At 42.0% G+C, this 23,187-nt stretch overlaps 1 protein-coding gene across 3 annotated transcripts in view; it reads left to right on the forward strand.

Moving 5' to 3' along the window:
* The first annotated feature begins 3,663 nt into the window (after positions 1 to 3,663).
* Positions 3,664 to 23,187, forward strand: part of LOC139370554 (kinesin light chain 1-like) — a 36,672-nt gene continuing 17,148 nt past the window's right edge. For 2 of the 3 annotated variants that reach the window (XM_071110124.1, XM_071110125.1), the window contains exons 1-8: positions 3,664 to 3,982; positions 14,371 to 14,646; positions 15,494 to 15,724; positions 16,949 to 17,027; positions 17,390 to 17,618; positions 17,868 to 17,955; positions 18,559 to 18,660; positions 22,626 to 22,799. In XM_071110124.1, the coding sequence (XP_070966225.1) occupies positions 14,398 to 14,646; positions 15,494 to 15,724; positions 16,949 to 17,027; positions 17,390 to 17,618; positions 17,868 to 17,955; positions 18,559 to 18,660; positions 22,626 to 22,799 (1,152 nt within the window). In that variant the 5' untranslated portion in view covers positions 3,664 to 3,982; positions 14,371 to 14,397. Of the gene's footprint in view, positions 3,983 to 4,040; positions 4,121 to 14,370; positions 14,647 to 15,493; positions 15,725 to 16,948; positions 17,028 to 17,389; positions 17,619 to 17,867; positions 17,956 to 18,558; positions 18,661 to 22,625; positions 22,800 to 23,187 lie in introns of those variants that run through there. The other variant, XM_071110123.1, reaches the window with a different exon arrangement.

Below are 23,187 nucleotides of genomic sequence, written 5' to 3' on the forward strand. Positions count from 1 at the left end.
GGTTGAGAGAATGCCAAGAGTGTGCAAAGCTGTCATCAAGGCAATCGGTGACTACTTTGAAGAATCTATAATATGAAAGATGTTTCCACTTCCCAATAACGGCACTTACAGTTGACTCTAAGAGGCAGTCACAGCTCTTCAGTAAGGCCATTCTACTGCCAATATTTGGAGAATGCATGGCCATGTGCTCAATTTTATACACCTGTCAAAATTCTGTCGTTCTGCCCCTGAGCAAGGCAGTTAACCCACTGTTTCCCAGGCGCTGACGATGTGGATGTCGATTAAGGCACCCCCCGCACCTCTCTAATTCTGAGGGGTTGAGTTAAATGCGGAAGACACATTTCAGTTGAATGCATTGTTGTACAACTGACTAGGTATCCCTCTTTCCCTTTCCTTCTGAGCGTGGCATTCGAACCAGTATCAATGATTCATTGCCATGACTCACCATTGCCAGAATGGTTGGAAAATGTCAGCTTGAAGAGCTATTATATCAGACCAGCTGTTTATAAAAGTATCTTTAGCCTTGGTGCTTCACATCGAGGAGACAAAGGGGAGAGGGTGGTTAGCGACTCAGCAGGGCTTTTCATTCAATCTCCGTAACTGGTTGTCTAGGATGTTCAAAACAACATGTGTCTTGTGCTGGAAAACACCGGAAGAACATTGCTTTTAATTCACTGCGTTTGATAGAATGGGGACATACTAACTTTAATCCTAACTTTAAATGTGTGTGTAAATTGTACTTTCAAAAAGAGAGTTCTGAGAAATTATATGAAATGATATGCGTGAATCTCAAGTCAGCATGTGTCCATTATAGTCTAAAGGCCTTCAGTGTATCTGAGCAAGAAGAGTTATGTGAGCATCAATGCATTATTTTTATTTGATATTGCAAACAAATAGGCCTACCTACATTCACATAAAGTAAATCAACCATTTAGCCACAGTTAGGCGGGAACGTTATGGGAAAGTGTAAGTGAGAGGAACCAGACACTAAATGCTGAGCCTATGTCTGGTCCAGAGCAAGACTTCATGGCATGCATGTGTGACCTAGGCCCAGTGTCTGTTCTGGCTTGTATGGCTCCCTGGGCGAACCCCCAGGGATGAAAACATTACTGGTTGATTACTTTTTTCAAATCCAATGTATTTTCCACGTTGATTCCACGTCACAAATTACAACTTTGATTCAACCAGTGTGTGCCCAGCCTTCAAGAATCATTCATCCTCATTGTCAGCAACATCCTCTCCCTGTTGATCCTCTATAGCCTCCTCCCCTGGACTTCTTCCTTTTTGCAGGTCTATCTGCCTCAGGTCTCACAGGTGTTGTGTTGTTAGTAGTAGCTCAGGACAGACGTGACCGAACAATTAAAAAATGGGAATCTGCTGTTTCATTTGGTGGTGTGGTTACTAAATTGGTTGACAATCAAATAGCTCCATTTAAGATAATGAGGACTGTATTTGCATATAGATGGTGGAAAGGCTGCTGCAGGTGCTGGCTGGTGAGTGATGGGTTGCTTGTTGAGGTTGGGGTGATTGTCACAGGAGAACCAGGTTCGATCAGGTCGTCTGTGATATTTCTGTCTGGAAATATAACCTTTAAGGTCCAATCATTTGAAAAATGTAGTAAGGTTGAACAGTGTGTAATCCACGGCACATTTTAGAAGGTGCGTGTTCGAGCTGCGTGTCCACAGTAGCTGTCCACTGATGGCGATAGGGGGCGATGAAAAAACAGAATCCATTCATTTTCATCCGACGGAAGTGAAGAGGGCGGGGGACCGTTGGGCAATGCGAGCACGGGCGAGGGAACGTGAAAATGGCGGGATTCTCTGCAATATCGAGCCGTGATTGACTAACCGACCTTACTGGTTTGGGTGTTGATTTTTTACCTTTATCTAACTAAGTCAGATAAGAACGGCCTAGGAACAGTGGTTTAACTGCCTTGTTGGCTCAGGGATTCGATCTAGCAACCATTTTGGTTACTAGCCCAACGCTCAAACCACTAGGTTAACTGCCACCCCAAACAAATGCATTGGCTGGTTGATACCTAGCATGCAGTCGGTTTGCTAGCAACCACATGTTGAGCCACTCCTGGCGAAGCTAGTGTGGTTTGACAAATTCTCACTGAGTGTGAATCCCATCTGTCAGAGCTATGTAGCTATATCACAATGGGACACCAGACTATCACGTCTCCGGGCTGCGTTTCAAATTTTAAAAAAATACACTCTCATCCACCTACCCTCGCCAAACAATCGTAAGCACCTCAGCCCTTGTTTTTTTTATTGAGTTTGTGAGTGTACAATTATGTTCACTTTGGGCCTGAAACGCCACATAAATTCAATTCGCGATGATTGTACATCCGCTAAGAAAAGTCCACCGAAACTTAAAACCTCAATGTCAATATGGATAAGTCAACATACAAGTGTAAGTAAAAACGAATGTAAAAAGGTTAGAAATTGTGCTACTAATGCACAAACACTTCTTGTAAAAGTAATTATGTTTTTGTTTGGTTGACTTTTAGAAATTGTAGAAATAAAACATTTAAATTCTTCAGACGTTCCAGCTAGGCAGGCTAATGTTAGTTAGCTAATTCATTTGCAAGATATCATACAGTAGTCGTATATTAATAATTGTATAGTTAATATAAGTAGACATGCAATCATAATTGACTGTAGAGCATATAAAGCACCCACAAACTACCGGTGGCTGAAATCAACGTCATCGCGGATTGAATGAGTGACGAATTTCCAAGCAAGTGCGATCCATTTAAAAATCATTCCTTCCTCCCTCGCCCTGCAATCACTTAATTTGAGGGCTGAGGGGATAGGGTGTGTCTTTTATGTGTTTGGAATTAAGCCTGGGTATGTGGGCTCTGAATTACGTTTATGCCTTGTTTATGCCAACTTGAATTTGCTTGCGTTTTTTGCGTAGAGCTTCCTATTGGTCATATATTGATCATATCAAAGTGGGAAACTCTGACCTCATCTTTCCACAACGAGTTTACAAGTCTCAAATTTCCGAGTTCCAAGTTGTCTTGAACGCGGTATTAATGTATTGATGTTGTTCGTCGAGTGATGTGTGGTTTACCCCGCAACTCTTTTGCCGCGTTCAAATGAGTTTCCGTGTTCCTAATTGTCTTCGTATCATATGTATAAATGCATCACACAATGATTTACTAGAAACTATTGATCTCTTTCCTTCTTGAGGACCGTTTGTTTAATACATTTCCTTTAAATGATTTTTTATTATTAGCTAGTCGTGGCTAATGTTAGCTAAATATTTTAGTGGATGTTCAAGGAAATCTGAAATCTGATTAGTTTCTCCCATAGGCTACTTTCAGGGTAACGAACCATCTAACATTAAGTTGTGAAATATAGATTTTTTTTTTACCATATTCGAACATCTGGATTTTTGTTCTTTTTTTGTTTGGTTAGAACTATTTAATGATATATATTTTTTGTATAACTAGGTTATTAATCAAATCAACACATTTCATGTATTTGCTATGTAGACCAGTTGAAGGCAAGTATCCATTCAAATTAATACAATTAATGGGGGATTTATTTATCTATATGACCAATGATGTATCTATGGGAATGATGTATTTGGATTTGTTAACTCATATACACAGCCTCTGTGCAGCCACGCCCGAAAAATCCAATACATGACGACGTCATTCAAAAATATTCGCTGTGGATGCTGGGAGATCAATATCCATGGAAGACATTTTGGATTTAAAATAAGCTCCGTTGGCAACACATTTATCATTGCGGTCGCCCTGATATTTATTTAGAATGTACCGTCAAAGAGTTTGTTTGTCAGTTGTGCGCAATGAAATGGCGTCGTTCTTGTAAAAAAAATCAAGCATTTTCCCGAACCAAATCGCCGTGCTCCTCTGCGAATTCTGTTGGGATAGGTTTCTTGCTGTTGCATGTACATCGAGAAGGCTCCTATAGTTCCTTGCTGTCCTACGAGGAATTAACCAATTTAGGTATGTAACCACATACATATAACAGCATCTGTGTTTTTGTCTTGGCTCACAGAATTCAACACTTTGCATTAGAAAGACACATCAGAGAGGCAGTGTGTTTGTTCTTGCCTTATTGACTACACAGCCTAACTACAGACAGTAAGTAGCCTATTGATAACAGTTCTTGTAAAGGCTTATTTTATTTATACTGAAAAAAAATATAAACCTAACATTGAACAATTTCACTGAGTTACAGTTCATATATGGAAATCAGTCAATTGAAATAAATACATTAGGCCCTAATCTATGGATTTCACATGACTGGGCAGGGGCGCATCCCATTGATTGATGCACGAACGCCCCCGCAGTCTTCACGCTATTGTCTATAGATACACGGCAAGGCGTGGTTTAACGTGACCACGCCCCCGAGTGTGATACAGCCGTAGGCTACTCCTGTTACTCCCATTTAATTAACCTAGGTTTGGCGGCATCCTAAACAAACTGCTGACGCTTTTTGTCGTTTCAATAAACGTTTTCAGCAGCCTCAAGTGTCGTTCGTTATTATTAACATACTTGTCGATCACAACAAATGATTTGCATGATACTTATTCTGCCACTAATTTGTTAGCTGACATGCTAAGACTAACAGTAAAGCTATCGCAGTATACTTAAGTCACTGTTTGTTTACCCATAGCTGGAGAGGCAACCCTATCAAATGGCCCAATGTAGACAATTGTGATATCCACACCTACTTGGTGGAATCTCCAGTTTTGCATATACCGGTGTCCTAGCTAACTAGCTACCATTGTCACCCCCGCCTCTTCTTTGGGGTTTATCGGCAGTTGGCATTCCACGTTATGGTGCATTACCGCCACCTACTGTACTGGAGCGCCCCCGCTTTGCGCCTGTGTACCGGAGTCCTAGCATAAAAATTAACCAATAGAAGTGTAAAGGGGGCCGCAATTGCACCCATCTAGTGCGACCAGGAGTTTAATTTTGGAAGAACTGTGCGACTATGAAAACAAATCTCCCAGATAATAATTATTGTAATGATAAGGCTTCGCTGTACCGTTGTTTTCAAGTGCCCTAGAGCAGCGTTTCCCAAACTCAGTCCTGGGGACCCCAAGGTGTTTACGTTTATTTTTTTGCCCAGGCACTACACAGCTGATTCAAATAACGAATTCTTGATGAGGAGTTCATTATTTGAATCAGCTGTTTAGTGCTAGGGCGTAAAACAAAAGGTAAACCCATGGAGTACCGAGGACTGAGTTTGGGGAAACACTGCCCTAGAGAGACGAGGGAGTGCAGACTCATTAGAGTCATGGTTTCACCATTACTGCAGCGAAAAAGGCTTGCTTGTAGCCCAACTAGGTCTTTCTTGTAGTATATCGACGGTAGCGATCGACATGGCCAATTAATTAGGGCCGATTTCAAGTTTTCATAACAATCGGTAATTGCCCTTTTTGGGAGCCGATTACATTGCAATCCACAAGGAAACTGCGTGGCAGGCTGACCACCTGTTAACGCGAGTGCAGCATCAAAAGGACTCGCAATTTTAACTAGGGAAATTGTGTCACTTCACTTGTGTTCAGTGCAAGCAGAGTCAGGGTATATGCAACAGTTTGGGCCACCTGGCTTGTTGCGAACTGTGAACTAATTTGCCAGAATTTTACATAATTATGACATAACATTGAAGGTTGTGCAATGTAACAGCAATATTTAAACTTAGGGTTGACACCCTTCCAATAAAATACAGAACGGTTCCGTATTTTACTGAAATAATAAATGTTTTGTTGTCTAAATTATAGTTTCCGGATTTGACCATATTAATCACCAAAGGCTTGTATTTCTGTGTTTATCATAATTAAGTCTATGATTTGATAGAGCAGTCTGACTGAGCGGTGGTAGGCAGCAGCAGGCTCGTAAGCATTCATTTAAACTGCGTTTGCCAGCACCTCTTAGCAATGCTTGAATCACAGCGCTGTTTGACTTCAAGCCTATCAACTCCCTAGATTAGGCTGGCAATACTAAAGTGCCTATAAGAACATCCAACAGTCAAAGGTATATGAAATACAAATGGTATAGAGAGAAATAGTCGACGCTTCATAATTCCTGTAACTACAACCTAAAACGTCTTAACTGGGAATATTGAAGACCTGGGAATATTGAACCACCAGCTTTAATATGTTCTCATGTTCTGAGCAAGGAACGTAAACATCAGCTTTTTTACATGGCACATATTGCACTTTTACTTTCTTCTCCAAAACAGTTTTTGCGTTATTTAAACCAAATGAGCATGTTTCATTATTTATTTGAAACTAAATAGATTTCATTTATGTATTATATTAAGTTAAAATAAGTGTTCATTGCGATTAATCAGTATTGGCTTTTTTTGTTGCTCCAATATCGGTATTGGCGTTGAAAAATCGTAGTCGGTCAAACTCTAATCGACGGGACCACATTTTCCATTAATAAACCATATCGTGAGATGTTCTAAAACTACTCGCTTGTCGACGATGATAACCATTTGTCTTTCTTCAGTCATGTTACCTCATTGGCTAACAACCTTACTAGTATATCCAAACATTTGGGGGCGCAAAGAAATGAAAAGGGATAGCTTCTTTAGCATATCAATGATCATTGCAATGAATGAATGAATGACAGATCTCTTGCGTGTCCTCATCAGAAACCTGCTGGTTTCTTTTCAATGTAATATATCTCAATAGGAAAATAGTGCTTTAACACAATGTAGAAACCTAATATTCCACAAATGACTTTGTACTTTCAATGACAGGTATTCTTACCAAGCTTTTATAATAAAGTCATGTATTTACAGAGTTCTATATTAGTTTCTAGGGCTCAACGTGTGCTTCAAAAAGCAGAGATGCTTGTCCAGTCCACTTGGCTGTTTATTTACTAGAGTGGAGAAGTAAGGTGACCTTTGGACTGCAGACATCTCATAACAAAGGCAGTCCGTTATGTAACTGGATCTGAAAGAGAGATAAAAGGAAGAAATTGGTCCCCTAGTTACAGTTTTACCAGACAGGTGCTCAAGTGCACACACCCAGAAGACATACAGTACTGTATGAAAGTTTTTGTTCCTCTAATTATTTTCATAGTAGTTTGCAGTGAAGTTTCCTTTCAACGTGCTCTGTCAAATAAATGTATGCCCTGGTGGTGAAACCTCGAAGCAGGCTGACACAAACGGTAATAGGCCTATAATTGACCCTCGTGATACCGACTTCTGAAATCACGTTGGGCTGTTGTCTCCTTTGTCAGTCAAAAATGTACATACAAAGAGTCCTACAAAATACTATTTTATTTAATCTTTACTTAACTAAGTCAGTTAAGAACAAACCTGGACAACGCTGGGCCAATTGTACACCGCCCTATGGGACTCCCAATCACGGCCGGTTGTGATTCAGCCTGGATTTGAACCATCTCAAGCACTGAGATGCAGTGCCTTAGACCACTGCGCCACTCGGGAGCCCCCCTGTCGTTCTGCCCTTGAGCAAGGCAGTTAACCCACTATTCCCCGGGCGCAGACGACTTACATGACGAATAAGGCAGCCCCCGCACCTCTCTATTCAGAGGGGTTGAGTTAAATGTGGAAGACACATTTCAGTTGTACAATTGACGAGGTATCCCTCTTTCCCGTTCCTTCTGCCTCACTGAAAGAGGCACCGTGGCATTTGAACCAGCATCAATGATTCATTGCCATGACTCACCATTGCCAGAATGGTTGGAAAATGTCAGCTTGAAGAGCTATTATATCAGACCAGCTGTTTATAAAAGTATCTTTAGCCTTGGTGCTCCACATCGAGGAGACAAAGGGTAGAGGGTGGTTAGCGACTCAGCAGGGCTTTTCATTCAATCTCCGTAACTGGTTGTCTAGGATGTTCAAAACAACATTTGTCTTGTGCTGAAAAACACTGGAAGAACATTGCTTTTGACTTACTGGGTTTGATAGAATGGAGATCTACGGGCCCTATCCTAACTTTAAATATGCGTGTGTAAATTGGACTTTCAAAAGGAGAGTTCTGAGAAATTTGAAGTTATATGCGTGGATCTCAAGTCAGCATGTGTCCATTATAGTCTAGAGGTCGACCGATTATGATTTTTCAACACCGATACCGATTATTGGAGGACCAAAAAAGCCGATGCCGATTTTAAAAATAAATAAAATAATATATATATATTTTTATTAAAAGTATTTGTAATAATGACAATTACAACAATGCTGAATGAACACTTATTTTAACTTAATATAATACATCAATAAAATCAATTTAGCCTCAAGTAGATAATGAAACATGCTCAATTTGGTTTAAATAATGCAAAAACAAAGGTTTGGAGAAGGTAGTAAAAGTGCAATATGTTCTATGTAAGAAAGCTAACGGTTCAGTTCCTTGCTTAGAACATGAGAACATATGAAAGCTGGTGGTTCCTTTTAACATGAGTCTTCAATATTCCCAGGTAAGAAGTTTTAGGTTGTAGTTATTATAGGACTATTTCCCTCTATACCATTTGAATTTCATTAACCTTTGACTATTGGATGTTCTTACAGGCACTTTAGTATTGCCAGTGTAACAGTATAGCTTCCTCGCTCCTCCCTGGGCTCGAACCAGCAACACAACGACAATTAGTGCGTGCTAACTAGCTAGCCATTACATTTCGGTTACACAAGCCTCATCTCGGGAGATGATAGGCTTGAAGTCATAAACAGCGCAATGCTTGACGCACAACAAAGAGCTGCTGGCAAAACGCACGAAAGTGCTGTTTGAATGAATGTTTACACGCCTGCTTCTGCCTAACACCGCTCAGTCAGATACTTAGGTACTTGTATGCTCAGTCAGATTATATGCAACGCAGGACACGCTAGATAATATCAACCATGTGTAGTTAACTAGTGATTATGATTGATTGTTTTTTATAAGATAAGTTTAATGCTAGCTAGCAACTTACCTTGGCTTACTGCATTTGCGTAACAGGCACTTGTGAAGTGCAATGAGAGAGAGGCAGGTCGTTATTGTGTTGGACTTGTTAACTGTAAGGTTGCAAGACTATATCCCCCGAGCTGACAAGGTGAAAATCTGTCGTTCTGCCCCTGAACAAGGCAGTTAACCCACCATTCCTAGGCCGTCATTGAAAATAAGAATGTGTTCTTAACTGACTTGCCTAGTTAAATAAAGGTATAAAAAAAATCGACTAATCGGCGCCCAAAAATACAGATTTACGATTGTTATGAAAACTTGAAATCGGCCCTAATTAATCGGCCATTCCGATTAATCGGTTGACCTCTAGTCTAAAGGCCTTCGGTGTATCTAAGCAAGAAGAGTTCTGTGAGCATCAATGCATTATTTTCACTGGATATTGTGTACAAATAGGCCTACCTATATTCACATACAGTAAATCAACCATTTTGCCACAGTTAGATGGAAAGTGTAGTCTTACTAATAAATGTCTGGTCCAGAGCAAGACTTCATAGCATGCATGTGTGACCTAGGCCTGTAAGCATGTGGTAGTTTTAGCACCACTGTTGGGTAGCTTGTTATAGAAAATGCACTTTGCACGGTAGGCCGTCATTGTAAATAAAAATGTGTTCTTAACTGACTTGCCTAGTTAAATAAATAAAAATACACATAAATTTCAACTTGTGAGAGGTTATGTTATTGATTGTTGACGTTGAATGAGTTAATGGATATATTAAAGGTTGCAGATGCATTTGACAGTTTGTTCAAAACACAATCTTAGTTACTTTCTGTAAAATGTCTACTTGTAAATGTCAATACATCCTTAATAGAAGTAGTGAAGAGCAAAGTCAGATTCTTCAGAAGATAAAGTGGCTTAGCTGATCCACCTTCAGTATAAACAGCAGTGTCTTCCTGTTTCGCTATACTCAAATCAAATTTTATTCGTCACATACACATGGTTAGCAGATGTAATTGCGAGTGTAGGAAAATGCTTGTGCTTTTAGTTCCGACAGTGCAGCAATATCTAAAATGTAATCTAACAACTCCACAACAACTACCTGGAAATCTAAATAAAGGAATGGAATAAGAATATATGGATGAGCAATGGCATAGCGTCATAGGCAAGATGGTATAAAATACAATTTATACATATGAGATTAATGCAAGATATGGAAACATTATTTAAGGTGACTAGTGATTCATTTATTCAAGTGGCCAATGATTTCAAATCTGTATGTATGCAGCAGCCTCTGTGTTAGTGATGGCTATTTAACTGTCTGATGGCCTTGAGATGGAAGCTCTTTTTCAGTCTCGGTCCCAGCTTTGATGCACCTGTACTGACCTCTCCTTCTGGATGATAGCGGGGTGAACCGGCAGTGGCTCGGGTGGTTGTTGTCACAGGAAGGCCAAAAAGATAATCTAGGACATCGGGTGTTGTAAGTGTCCTGGAGGGCAGGTAGTTTGACATCAGTGTTGCTTTGTGCAGACCGCACTACTCTCTGGAGAGCCTTGCGGTTGTGGGAGGTGCAGTTACCGTACCAGGAGGTGATGCAGCCTAGCAAGATGCTCTCAATTGTCTATCTGTACATTTTTAGGTGACAACTACATTTCTTCAGACTCCTGATATTGAAGAGACGCTGTTGCGCCTTCACCACACTCTGTATGGATGGACCATTTCAGTTTGCCCGTGATATGCACATCGAGGAACATAACTTTCCACCTTCTCCACTGCTGTCCGGTTGATATGGATAGGGGGGTGCTCCCTCTGCTGTTTCCTGAAGTCCACGATCATCTCCTTTGTTTTGTTGATGTTGAGTGAGGGGTTGTTTTGCTGACACCACACTCAGTGCCCTCACCACCTCCCTGTAGGCTGTGTCGTCGTTGCTAATCAAGCCTACTAATGTTGTGTCTGCAAACTTGATGATTGAGTTGGCGGCATGGGTGTACAGGGAGTACAGGAGGGGGCTGAGCACGCACCCTTGTGGGGCCCCAGTGTTGAAGATCAGCGATCTGGAGATGTTGTTTCCTACCATCACCACCTGGGGGCGGCCCGTCAGGGCGTCCAGAACCCAATTGCACAGGGTGGGGTTGAGCTTGGAGGGTACTATGTTGTTGAATGCTGAGCTGTAGTCAACAAACAGCATTCTTACGTAGGTATTCCTCTTGTCCAGATGGGATAGGGCAGTGTTATGGCGATGTGCGTCATCTGTGGACCTATTGGAGCAGTAAGCAAAGTGAAGTGGGTCTAGGGTGACAGGTAAGGTGGAGGTGATATGAACCTTGATTATCCTCTCAAAGCACTTCATGATGACAGAAGTGAGTGCCACGGGGCGATAGTCATTTAGTTCAGTTACCTTTGCCTTGTGTACTGGAAAAATGGTGGCCATCTTGAAACATGTGGGGACAGCATACTAGGAATGGTGAGAGATTGAATGTGTCGGTAAATACACCAGCCACCTGGTCTGCGCATGCTCTGAGGATGCGGCTAGGGATGCCGTCTGGGCTGGCAGTCTAGTGAAGGTTAACACTTTCAAATGTCTTACTCACGTCGGCCATGGAGAGGGTGGGGCCCACAGTCCTCGGTAGCGGGCCACGTGGATGGCACTGTATTATCCTCAAAGCGGGCAAAGAAGGTGTTTAGTTTGTCTGGAAGCAAGACGTCGGTGTCTGTGACGTGGCTGGTTTTCTTTTTGTAGTCCGTGATTGTCTGTAGACCCAACTCATGTTTATGGAAGCTCAAAATGTAAACGAGGCTACAACAATATTTCACCACTTTGCAAAGAAGGCTTTTGCGATTTATGATGATGACAGTGTATACCAAGCTATTTCAGGTATTTTTAAGTTGTATTCTTTTTTTGATTGACATCCCCAGTAGGTTTCCAGCTGTCCCTACATATCTCCCCAACCAAAGCCACCTGTGCCTCCTTCCCACATGTCCCTAAATCAGAAACATCAGTCTGCAATCACTCCTATCCACTGGTAACCGGCAGAGACCAGAGGCAGGAGAAGATTAAGTCATCAGCAGCTAAAAGATAGCTCACCAATGGGCCCTATAATTCCATCTGGACGTGATGGGATTGTAGAGGAATGGCTTTATGCTACCAAAGAGACTGGATGACACGAGACAGGGCATGGAGATGGAGACAGCGTCTGAATTAGCCACACTGTTCTCATGCAATTTTAATGTCACCCGTGGTGGTGGTCTATTATGCAGAGGAAGTGAGAAGGAGGGCAATTTTTATATTTCAGCTTCCTTCTCCTTTAAATGGCAGTGTGTCCCGGTCACCATTGTCATATTTGCTAGAAGCTTTTGTTTGTGGTCTATACCATGTCAAATCAGGAACTTTATTCAACTTCATTAATTGATAACTCCACAGTAGAGAATTATGAGCACCTAATTATGAGAATTAATTAGTTGTATTTCAATGAATTCCTCTGAATTGACTGAAAGGGAATACAATGTAGGCTAGTACAACCCTGGCTTGTGTTTTCTGTTGAGGGAACCCAATATCCCTTATTCATGTGAGCTAACATCATACTTGTTTTTCTGCATTGTGCCTTTTTCTTCTTCTGAGTGCACCTTGGGACATTGTGTAAATAATTAAGAGAGCTAATTTCAAGCTTCCTTTTAGCCCACAGCTAACTTACATACTGCAATGAATAATTAGACCTAATTGTTCTACTAGCCCACATCTTAACCTATTGTAGCTGAACAGTACTTGACCCTGTGAAGACTAACCCAATGCTGTATGCTTGGTTCGCATGTGTGGCATTATTTCTGTACTATACTACTTTGCTTTACCATGCAAATAAATCTATAGTGTTTTTGATACCAGATCTCATTACCTTTTGGATGTATGGACTAACTGCGTTATGGTATTGAAAACGTCTTGTCTATGCTTGCTCAAAGAACCCCCCCCCCCCCCCCCCCCCCACGCTGTTGACTATGCCTCGAGGTTAATCCGAAATGGAATTTCCTACAGATGCCCATTGAGAAGTTTAATAGTGGCTTTGTAGCCACTTTCATTAAATATGACTCATGCTCCTATAAAAGCGCCATTACTCTTTGAAATTGGACCTCTGTAATCCGTCATGCCAAGTTTCAACATTGGTGACCGCCTATGTGCTACCATTTGCACTAGTTGTTATTTACCCTGTGTTCAATGTAGTCTAGAGTCTAGATATCCATTCAGTTTGTTTCCAGATTACATTTAGCCGAATCCCATTCTTAAAACCAATTCTGTATTTTTCTGAATCTATAGACTTTGGCTGTATCGTCAACCTATTTTTAGAACTTGCTGAAAAGAATGGATTGAGGCTCAATGCCGTGTGTGTTTTCAATATAAAAAGAATGTCATGCAAGCCTACTGTACTACTCTGTCAAGCTGCGTGTGTGTGCACGCTTGAGTTCGCTCTGTGCATCCAGGTGAAATGATACATAGGCACACTGCGGGACTAGTTCTCATTTTATGATTGGCTCTTGGTGCTCTATTTCTGGCAGTCTGTTTCCATGGCTCTAAACAGACTTTGTAATGGGATATTTCAATTTAAATGAAAAATCACCACAAAGTTCGCGATTATCTGCCTGTTTTGGAATAAGAATACTAATACGAGTGACTAGAGCGGAATTTTTCCACAATGGAAATGCACATTCAGCCGGCTACAACAGTTTCCTCATATTTATCTCCAAGCTCTTTGATGATGAACTCGGGGCTAAATGCTCGGGGGTTAGCCTAATTTTCTGCTGCTATGCCCACGCCAAGCATAATCATGTGACTGTCTTGTGAAGGCAGGGGGAGCAAAGTGTTTTATTCCTCTGGCTTTGTCGATTCCAGGGAGTGTAGAGATTGTGGGCTAGATTGGACTCCTATCCTGTCATTTTCTATCCCAAGGCTTCCATTTTCTTGTACATCTCTATCCTTGTAGCGTGGATTGTAAACGGAGCAACCTCAATGAATTAATGTTTGCTTGAGCTGTGCTTTTTTTCTGCTAATAATGACAGTGGAAGTCTCAAGATGTTGGAATCTTGTAGAACTTAGGTATATCAACTATGCATGGCAGTCAAAATAGTAGCTATATATAGCCTATATAATATTTATGTTTTGTAAATAGTTAACAGGAGCATCACTCTGACTTGTCTTGGAGCATTATTAAGCCTCCTGTTGACAAGCTTTCTGTGTAGCGCGTAACAAGACCAGACAATTGAGCTGTGTATTCCCCCCACTTGACCCTAGAGCAGTTTCCCAAATGGAGGTTAGTAGCGGCTAGTCCCTTCTGTGTCACTAAAAAACAACTTGTGAAAAGAAGTAGGCTATTGTTTTGCTCTGATGGGTCCAAAGAAAATCCCCAAAAGTGAGGTTATGGCATTAAAAGGAACCACTGCCCGAAGAGTGACCTAACATCCACCTTAATTTTCTTCCACTTCCCTCCACTAAGTGTATTAGGTCCTAGGTCCACTAGGCAATGTCAATCATGGTGTACCCCAGGGAAGACCGTCTGGAGAAGCTGTCCCAGGAGGAGATCATCTCCAGCACCAAGCTGGTGATCCAGGGCCTGGAGGCGCTGAAGAGCGAGCACAATTCCATCTTGCACAGCCTGCTGGAGACCATCCGCTGCCTGAAGAAGGACGAGGAGGCCAACCTGGTGCACGAGAAGTCCAGCCTGCTGCGCAAGTCAGTGGAGATGATCGAGCTGGGGCTGGGCGAGGCGCAGGTAAGGGTTGAGGGTCCAAGGGTGATGGGAAGAGACTTGGGGTGGTTATAGCACGGTTTCTCAATCCATTCTTGGGGGGATCCCCATGAGTTAACGTTAAACAGGAGTTAATGTTGCATGCGTCAGAGTTTCATGTTTTGAAGTTAACTTGTCTTTCTCTGGTTTATGTAGGCTGCCTGTCTCTGGCCACATGAATCCACCGCTGCCACAAATTGTGACCTTCATTATTAATCAATCAATCAATTGGATTTATAAAGATGTCACAAAGTGCTTATACAGAAACACAGCCTAAAACCACAAAGAACAAGCAATGCAGATGTAATGTAATGCAATGCAGATGCAATGCAGAAGGAAAAACTCGCTCAAAAGGCAGGAACCTAAGAAGAAACCTAGAGGAACTAGGCTCTGAGAGTTGGCCAGTCCTCTTCTGGCTGTGCCGGGTGGCGATTACAAGAGTACATGGCCATTAAGGCCAGATCGTTCTTCAAGATGTTCAAACGTTCATAGATGACCAGCAGGGTCAAATAATAATCAGTGGTTGTAGAGGGGCAACAGGTCAGCACCTCAGGAGTAAATGTCAGCTGGCTTTTCATAGCCAAGCATTCAGAGGCTGAGACTGCAGGTGCGGGAGAGGGTGAGAGAGAGGAGGTCCAGGACAAGGTAGTACACCCTGTGAACAGGTCAGAGTTCCATAGCCACAGGCAGAACAGCAGAAACTGGATCAGAAGCATGACCAGGGAGACGGGTACAGCCAGGAGTCACCAGGTCGTTCTGAGGCATGGTCCTAGGGCTGAATTGCATACATAATTAATTGATCCCTCTACATGTATGCACCTTTCTCTATCAGGTGATGATGGCCCTGTCTGCCCACCTGAACGCTGTGGAGTCTGAGAAGCAGAAGCTGCGTGCCCAGGTACGTCGGCTGTGCCAAGAGAACCAGTGGCTGCGGGACGAGCTGGCGGGCACCCAGCAAAAGCTGCAGAAGAGCGAGCAGAGTGTGGCCCAGCTGGAAGAGGAGAAGAAGCATCTGGAGTTCATGAATCAGCTGAAGAAGTACGACGAGGATGTGTCCCCTACTGTGAGTTGTTATGCACTCACATACACCCATACTTAGATGCACAACACAATCACTTGCACGCAAGCACAAATGCACTGCTGCCAAATCAGTTCATGAAGTATGAAGAGAACACATTTCTTTCTCTGAGGTAATAAACACACAAACTCCCTGATCATAAACAATTGAACCAGCTCCAGAGCTGTGATCCTAATGCAAGTAATCAGGCATTGCATAAGCCTCGGGCTGATGAAGTCGCTTCTGGGGGGTTGCAACTGTGACCTGTCGATAATACTTGACCTCTTCTCTACTGCCTATGTAGTCTACATTCTCTATTCTCAACCAGGATTTGGATCTCTCCATTTATGTGCAAGATAATTTTTAGAGCGGATTGATGGCTAGGGAATTCTCCCTATGAGATGAAATGAGAGCTGAGAGCACGTCTTTTGTAAAACCTAGCAGCCTATTAGTTAACTAGACAGACGAGTGCCATATTCTGTCATAAAAGAGCCATTCACTCCTCGTAATCTTCTTTATTCTTCCCTCTTTTTCTCCCTTTCCATGAGCAATGCAGGCTGCCAAGGTGAATGAATGGGTCTCACTCACCATCTTTAATATATATATATTATAATAATGAATTTACCCTTTATTTAACTAGGCAAGTTGGTTAAGAACAAATTCTTATTTACAATGACGCCTCAACCATTATGAACTGATTAAAGTGTATGTTGGGCGGAAGTCATCTGTCCCTTGGCTGCTGTTAAGGCAACTCATTTATCCATTAACATTTATACATATTGACGAGAGCTCATTAATATGTACCAAATGTAGTCCAGACTGTAATTTAGCACTGTTCAAATTATGTCGGCTGTTGAATATTTATAGTTCCTGTACGTGTCTGGGAATGCAAGGACAGAGGGTATGAATGTGGAAGGTGGGGTGGAGTGTTTCTAGTTCAGCCTGAAGGGAACCGTGATGAGGTGCATGAGTCTCCTTGAGCACCCTGCTGTCTGTCAAACATTGACTCTAAATTCGATGGAAACTTCTTGTGGCCATCTGGGTTTTAAAGGCACAATGTAACTTTAATTTCTAGTCAAAAGTGCTACCCTGGCTGTTTGTAAACTGTGGGGTAGGTCTTGGCAAATGTAACTGCCACTGAGTATATAATTAGAATTCCACTCCTTAGACTAAACCAGATGTCCTGAAAAAGGATGAAATTGGCAATAAGCGACATTGTTTTATTTCCAGGAGGAGAAAGATGGAGAGCCTCCTAAAGATACACTGGACGACCTCTTCCCCAATGATGAGGAGGAAAACAGTCAAGGAAGTAAGCGGTCTGTCTACTACAACCATATCCTGCGTCGTCATACAGTATCGGATTAGTATAGATTCTTTCATGTTCATATCTTTGGTGCATGACGTCAAACAACAACCTGTTGCGTCATCTTATTTTTTATTTATTTAAGGTCTCATATTTGAAATAAAGTTGCTCTAATATTGAGCTGAGGACCCTCAAATCCAATAATTTTATCAGCACAGAACTGGCATTTTATTAGTCTTCAAATCTTTACATTTTATTGATTGAGAATTCCAAATCCATATTATACGAATGTAAAACTCTGCGGCAACTGCCCAAACCTTCTAACTGTGAACAAACCGCATATGCCCCTGCCCCGTCCTCTCCTTCAGTGCCGCACCAGCATAACAGCGCAGCGGTGGCCGCTGCCCAGCAGGGTGGCTATGAGATCCCGGCCCGCCTGAGGACCCTCCACAACCTGGTTATCCAGTACGCCTCCCAGGGCCGCTACGAGGTGGCCGTGCCCCTCTGCAAACAGGCCCTGGAGGACCTGGAGAAGACATCCGGACACGACCACCCTGACGTGGCCACCATGCTCAACATCCTGGCCCTGGTCTACAGGTGTGTGTGTGGTTGAGTGTGTCTTTGTGTCGTAGCCCACCATATTAACCCTTCTCCTGCTGGAGCCGTGTTATCACACTTATGTGCGGCTTTCCTTTGTCATTATACTGTAACACCTCTGTAACCACACATTTTCACCACCAATACCACTTATCTACACACTGCTTCTCTCTTCTGTACAGAATGTATTCCGGATCTTTTTCTTTTAGACTTATGTATTTCCCTTTTTCTTTTTTTTCTTTTTTTCAGGGACCAGAACAAATACAAGGAGGCGGCTCACCTGCTCAACGACGCACTGTCTATCAGGGAGAAAACCCTTGGGAAAGACCACCCTGCGGTGAGCTAGTCTACCGGATGGAGCAATATCTTTTCTCACTAGACAAAAGGGACTTTTCTGAATTTTTTTTGTTGTTGTTAATCTTTGGTTGGATATAAAGATTTGCTAGGACATGGGTTGGAGTTGGTCAGGTTGAAACCGCCGTTAGCGGCTCCAAGGGCTGGTTAATCCTAAAGCATGTGGGCCATTAATACATTACAGGAATGTACTATTTGTCACGTTCCTAATGGCAAATCTGGTTGTGTCAGCACTTGGACAGGCATCTAGCCAGAGAGATGTTAGTTAATATGCATTCATACACATACACATCACAGGCTCCTGGAAAGTACATGGCATGATGGGAATGCAAAAGGTCCTCAGTCACTGTAGTGTAAAGTGCTCCCAAAGGTGAAATGTCCGTTATCACAAATTGTGTAACTATTGTCAATTTATATTAATGTCATAATGTAGTGGTGTTAGAGGTCTATAAGATTACACATTTTGTAGTTGCACTTTTGGGAGCACTAAAACAGTACAGGCTCCCTTGTTTGACTTACCTCACTGCAGGCACAGAGCAGCTACATAACATGATGAAAGCTGCTCACTAATCCTTCTGTTTCTCAGGTGGCTGCGACACTGAACAATCTGGCAGTGCTGTATGGAAAGAGGGGGAAGTACAAGGAAGCTGAGCCCCTTTGCAAGAGGGCTCTGGAGATCAGAGAGAAGGTGGGTCCAGTGCAGTACATACCCAGTGCAGACATACTTGGTACAATGATACAATGTCAGTTCATTTGTACTGTGCTACATTCAATTAGCAAAATTACCCATGAATGTACTCAACAATTGCAAATGTCACAATCTGGAATTGAAAAGTAACTTTACATAGGTGGTGCTAATAACCGAAGTTCATCACCAGCTCATTAATCATTTTTAACTTGGTGAGGCGTTGATATGAGGTCCTATTATATTTTTTGTAGCTTTGATGATAGCGGAGGTTCTTTAATAAATGATGCCGTCACTCTGTTCCAGAACAGTTCTAATGGTTTCATGGCAGCCATAACACATCAATGTTTTATCATATATACAGTACCAGTCAAAAGTTTGGGCACACCTATTCATTCCATTCCTCATTTTTCTTTATTTGTACTATTTTCTACATTGTAGAATAATAGTGAGGACATCAAAACTATGAAATAACACATGGAATCATGTAATAACCAAAAAAGTATTAAACAATTCAAATATTTTTGATTCTTCAAATTAGCCACCTTTTGCCTTGATCACAGCTTTGCACACTCATTCTCTCAAACAGCTTCATGAGGAAAGCTTTTCCAACAGTCTTGAAGGAGTTCCCACATATGCTGAGCACTTGTTGGCTGCTTTTTCTTCACTCTGCGGTCCAACTCATCCCAACCATCTCAATTGGGTTGAGGTCGGGTGATTGTGGAGGCCATGTCACTCTCCTTGGTCAAATAACCCTTACACAGCCTGGGGGTGTGTTTAGGATCATAATCCTGTTTAACCTTTCTGATCTCCCCATCCCGGATCCGGGATCGTGAATACAGACTCAAGCTCATTACCATAACGCAACGTTAACTATTCATGAAAATCGCAAATGAAATGAAATAAATATGCTAGCTCTCAAGCTTAGCCTTTTGTTAACAACACTGTCATCTCAGATTTTCAAAATATGCTTCTCAACCATTGCAAAACAAGCATTTGTGTAACAGTATTGATGGCTAACGTAGCATTTAGCATTAGCATTCAGCTGGCAACATTTACACAAAAAAACAGAAAAGCATTCAAATAAAATCATTTACCTTTGAAGAACTTCAGATGTTTTCAATGAGGAGACTCTCAGATAGCAAATGTTCAGTTTTTCCTGAAAGATTATTTGTTTAGGACAAATCGCTCCGTTTTCTGCGTCACGTTTAGCTATGAAAAAACCCCTGTATCCAGGATTGTGTAAATCTATCAGCAAGCTCATTAGCATAACACAACGTTAACTATTTATAAAAATCGCAAATGAAATGAAATAAATATGCCATCTCTCAAGCTTAGCCTTTTGTAAACAACACTGTCATCTCAAAATATGCTTCTCAACCATAGGAAAACAATCATTTGTGTAAAAGTAGCTAGCTAGCGTTAGCATTTCGCGTTAGCATTTAGCGTTAGCATTAGCGTTAGCATCCAGCACGCAACATTAACAAAAACATAAAAGCCTTCAAATAAAATCATTTACCTTTGAAGAACTTCTGATGTTTTCAATGAGGATACTCTCAGTTAGATAGCAGATGCTCAGTTTTTCCAAAAAGATTCCTTGTGTATTAGAAATAGCTCCGTTTTATACATCACATTTGGCTACCAAAAAAAATCCGAAAATTCAGTCCTCAAAACACGAACTTTTTTCCAAATTAACTCCATAATATCGACTGAAAACATGGCAAACGTTGTTTAGAATCAATCATCAAGGTGTTTTTCACATATCTCTTCATTGATACATCGTTCTTGGACACATGCTTTCTCCCCTGAATCAAATGGTAAAGTAGAAGCAGCTGGCAATTGCGCACCGAATTCGACGCAGGACACCAGGCGGACACTTGGAAAATGTAGTCTCTTATGGTCAATCTTCCAATGATATGCCTACAAATACGTCACAATGCTGCTAAAACCTTGGGCGAACGGCAGAAAGTGTAGGCTCATTCGTTGCGCAATCACAGCCATATAAGGAGAGAATGGAAAACAGAGCTTCAGAAATTCTGCTAATTCCTGGGTGATGCATCATCTTGGTTTCGCCTGTAGAATGAGTTCTGGGGCACTTACAGACAAAATCTTTGCAGATTCTGAAACTTCAGAGTGTTTTCTTTCCAAAACTGTCAAGAATATGCATAGTCGAGCATCTTTTCGTGACAAAATATCGCGCTTAAAACGGGAACGTTTTTTATCCAAAAATGAAATAGCGCCCCTAGAGCTCTAACAGGTTAAAAACAAATGATAGTCCCACTAAGCACAAACCAGATGGGATGACGTATCGCTGCAGAATGCTGTGGTAGCCTTGCTAGTTAAGTGTGCCTTGAATTCTAAATAAATCAGTGTCACCAGCAAAGCACCATCACACCACCTCCATGCTTCACGGTGGGAACCGCACATGTGGAGATCCTTCGTTCACCTACTCTGCGTCTCACAAAGACACAGCGGTTGGAACTGTAAGGAAGTGCTATTTCTTATGCAGGTGACCAGCCTACTGCTATTACATTGCTATAACTGAGACAACGTATTTTCACAGTAAAACATGTTAGGTCCCATACAGGATAGCTCCCACACCCACACACACAGCACACACACATTACACACACTAACTGCCGAGGACACACAGATAAGACATACACCCACACATTGGGAGGAAGAGACAGCCTTGACTTGCAGAAACCAGCGCACACACCTAATCTCCTTTCTAGCCGAACATTGTGTGACTGAGGACAGCGCACACACCTAATCTCCTTTTTAGCTGAACATTGTGTGACAAAGAACAAGACTCAGAGGGATGACGGACGGCCCAACAGGGCCAATCCAAGAAGACTACACCTCAGCCTGAACCAACCCGAAGACCCGATCTTCTAGAATCAACCTACTTTCTGTTCTGTATATGAGACATGTGCACTCTGTTATCTGCGCTTCTTTTCTGCTGGTTCCTTAAGAACCGAATGAAATGGCCCGTATACGTTGTACCAGATATCTTTACTCATAATTAAACTGTCACTTGTCATACAATAGACCACCTTGTCTGAATCGATCCTTGACCGGCTCACCCTCCTACATATCCCATTATTAACAGAACCAAAAATCTCAAATTTGGCCTCATCAGACCAAAGGACAAACTTCCACCGGTCTAATGTCCATTGCTCGCATTTCTTGGCCCAAGCAAGTCTCTTCTTATTTAGTGGTTTCTTTGCAGCAATTCGACCATGAAGGCCTGATTCACGCAGTCTCCTCTAAACAGTTGCTGTTCAGATGTCTGTTATTTGGGCTGCAATCTGAGCTACAATTAACTCTAAGGAACTTATCTTCTGCAGCAGAGGTAACTCCGGGTTTTCCTTTTCTATGGCAGTTCTTAAAATGTTCCGCATTGACTGGCCATGTCTTGAAGTAATGGACTGTCGTTTCTCTTTGCTTATTTGAGCTGTTCTTGCCATAATATATGGACTTGGTCTTTTACCAACTAGGGCTGTCTTCTGTATACCACCCCTACCTTGTCACAACATAACTGATTGGCTCAAATGCATTAAGAAGGAAATAAATTCCACAAATTAACTTTTAACAAGGCACACCTGTTAATTGAAATGCATTCCAGGTGACTACCTAATGAAGCTGGTTGAGAGAATGGTGTGAGTGTGCAAAGCTGTCATTAAGGGTGGCTACTTTTAATAATCTAAAATATATTTTGATTTAACACCATTTGGTTACTACATGATTCCATATGTGTTAGTTAATAGTTTTGATGTCTTCACTATTATTCTGCAATGTGTAAAATAAAGAAAAATCCTAGAATGAGTAGGTGTCAACTTTTGACTGAGACTTTATACAATACGTCTTTCAGAATGAGTTGCTATCTCTAGAAATGTTTCAATGATTATTTGGCTGCACCTCAACTCGTGTTGGTTGATGCTTCTGTCCTCTCGCCTCCCATATAGGTGCTGGGCAAGGACCATCCTGATGTGGCCAAGCAGCTGAACAACCTGGCCCTGCTGTGCCAGAATCAGGGCAAGTACGAGGAGGTGGAGTACTACTACTGCCGTGCCCTGGAGATCTACGAGCGCCGGCTGGGCCCTGACGACCCCAACGTGGCCAAGACCAAGAACAACTTGGTGAGGGGGCTGCCTGGCTTGACTGCCGTGCTTGAGTCTACTGCTGCTCGGGTGAACAACTCATGTCTGCTGGTTTTCTCTTTCCTCTGACACTAATTGCACAAATCAGACAGTGGTTTCAAATTAAGAACAAAAACCAGCAGACACTAAGGCCATACGACACAGGTGTCAAACTCATTCCAACCGGGGGGGGGGGGTGGTGAACTGACTCCTGACACCTGATTGTCTAGGGCTTAATACAAATATTTAAAAAACACTAGGCTTTCCATGGAATTAATTTGACACCCCAGTCCTATGAGAACCAAAGTTGCTCATCCATACCATAGCTCTTTGATCCTGTTATGTTGTTTTTATTTATATTGGTATTAGACTAAACAAGATGGTGCAA

This window comes from Oncorhynchus clarkii, chromosome 17, assembly GCF_045791955.1.
Source record: "Oncorhynchus clarkii lewisi isolate Uvic-CL-2024 chromosome 17, UVic_Ocla_1.0, whole genome shotgun sequence".
In the NCBI taxonomy this organism is placed as follows: Eukaryota; Metazoa; Chordata; class Actinopteri; order Salmoniformes; family Salmonidae; genus Oncorhynchus; species Oncorhynchus clarkii.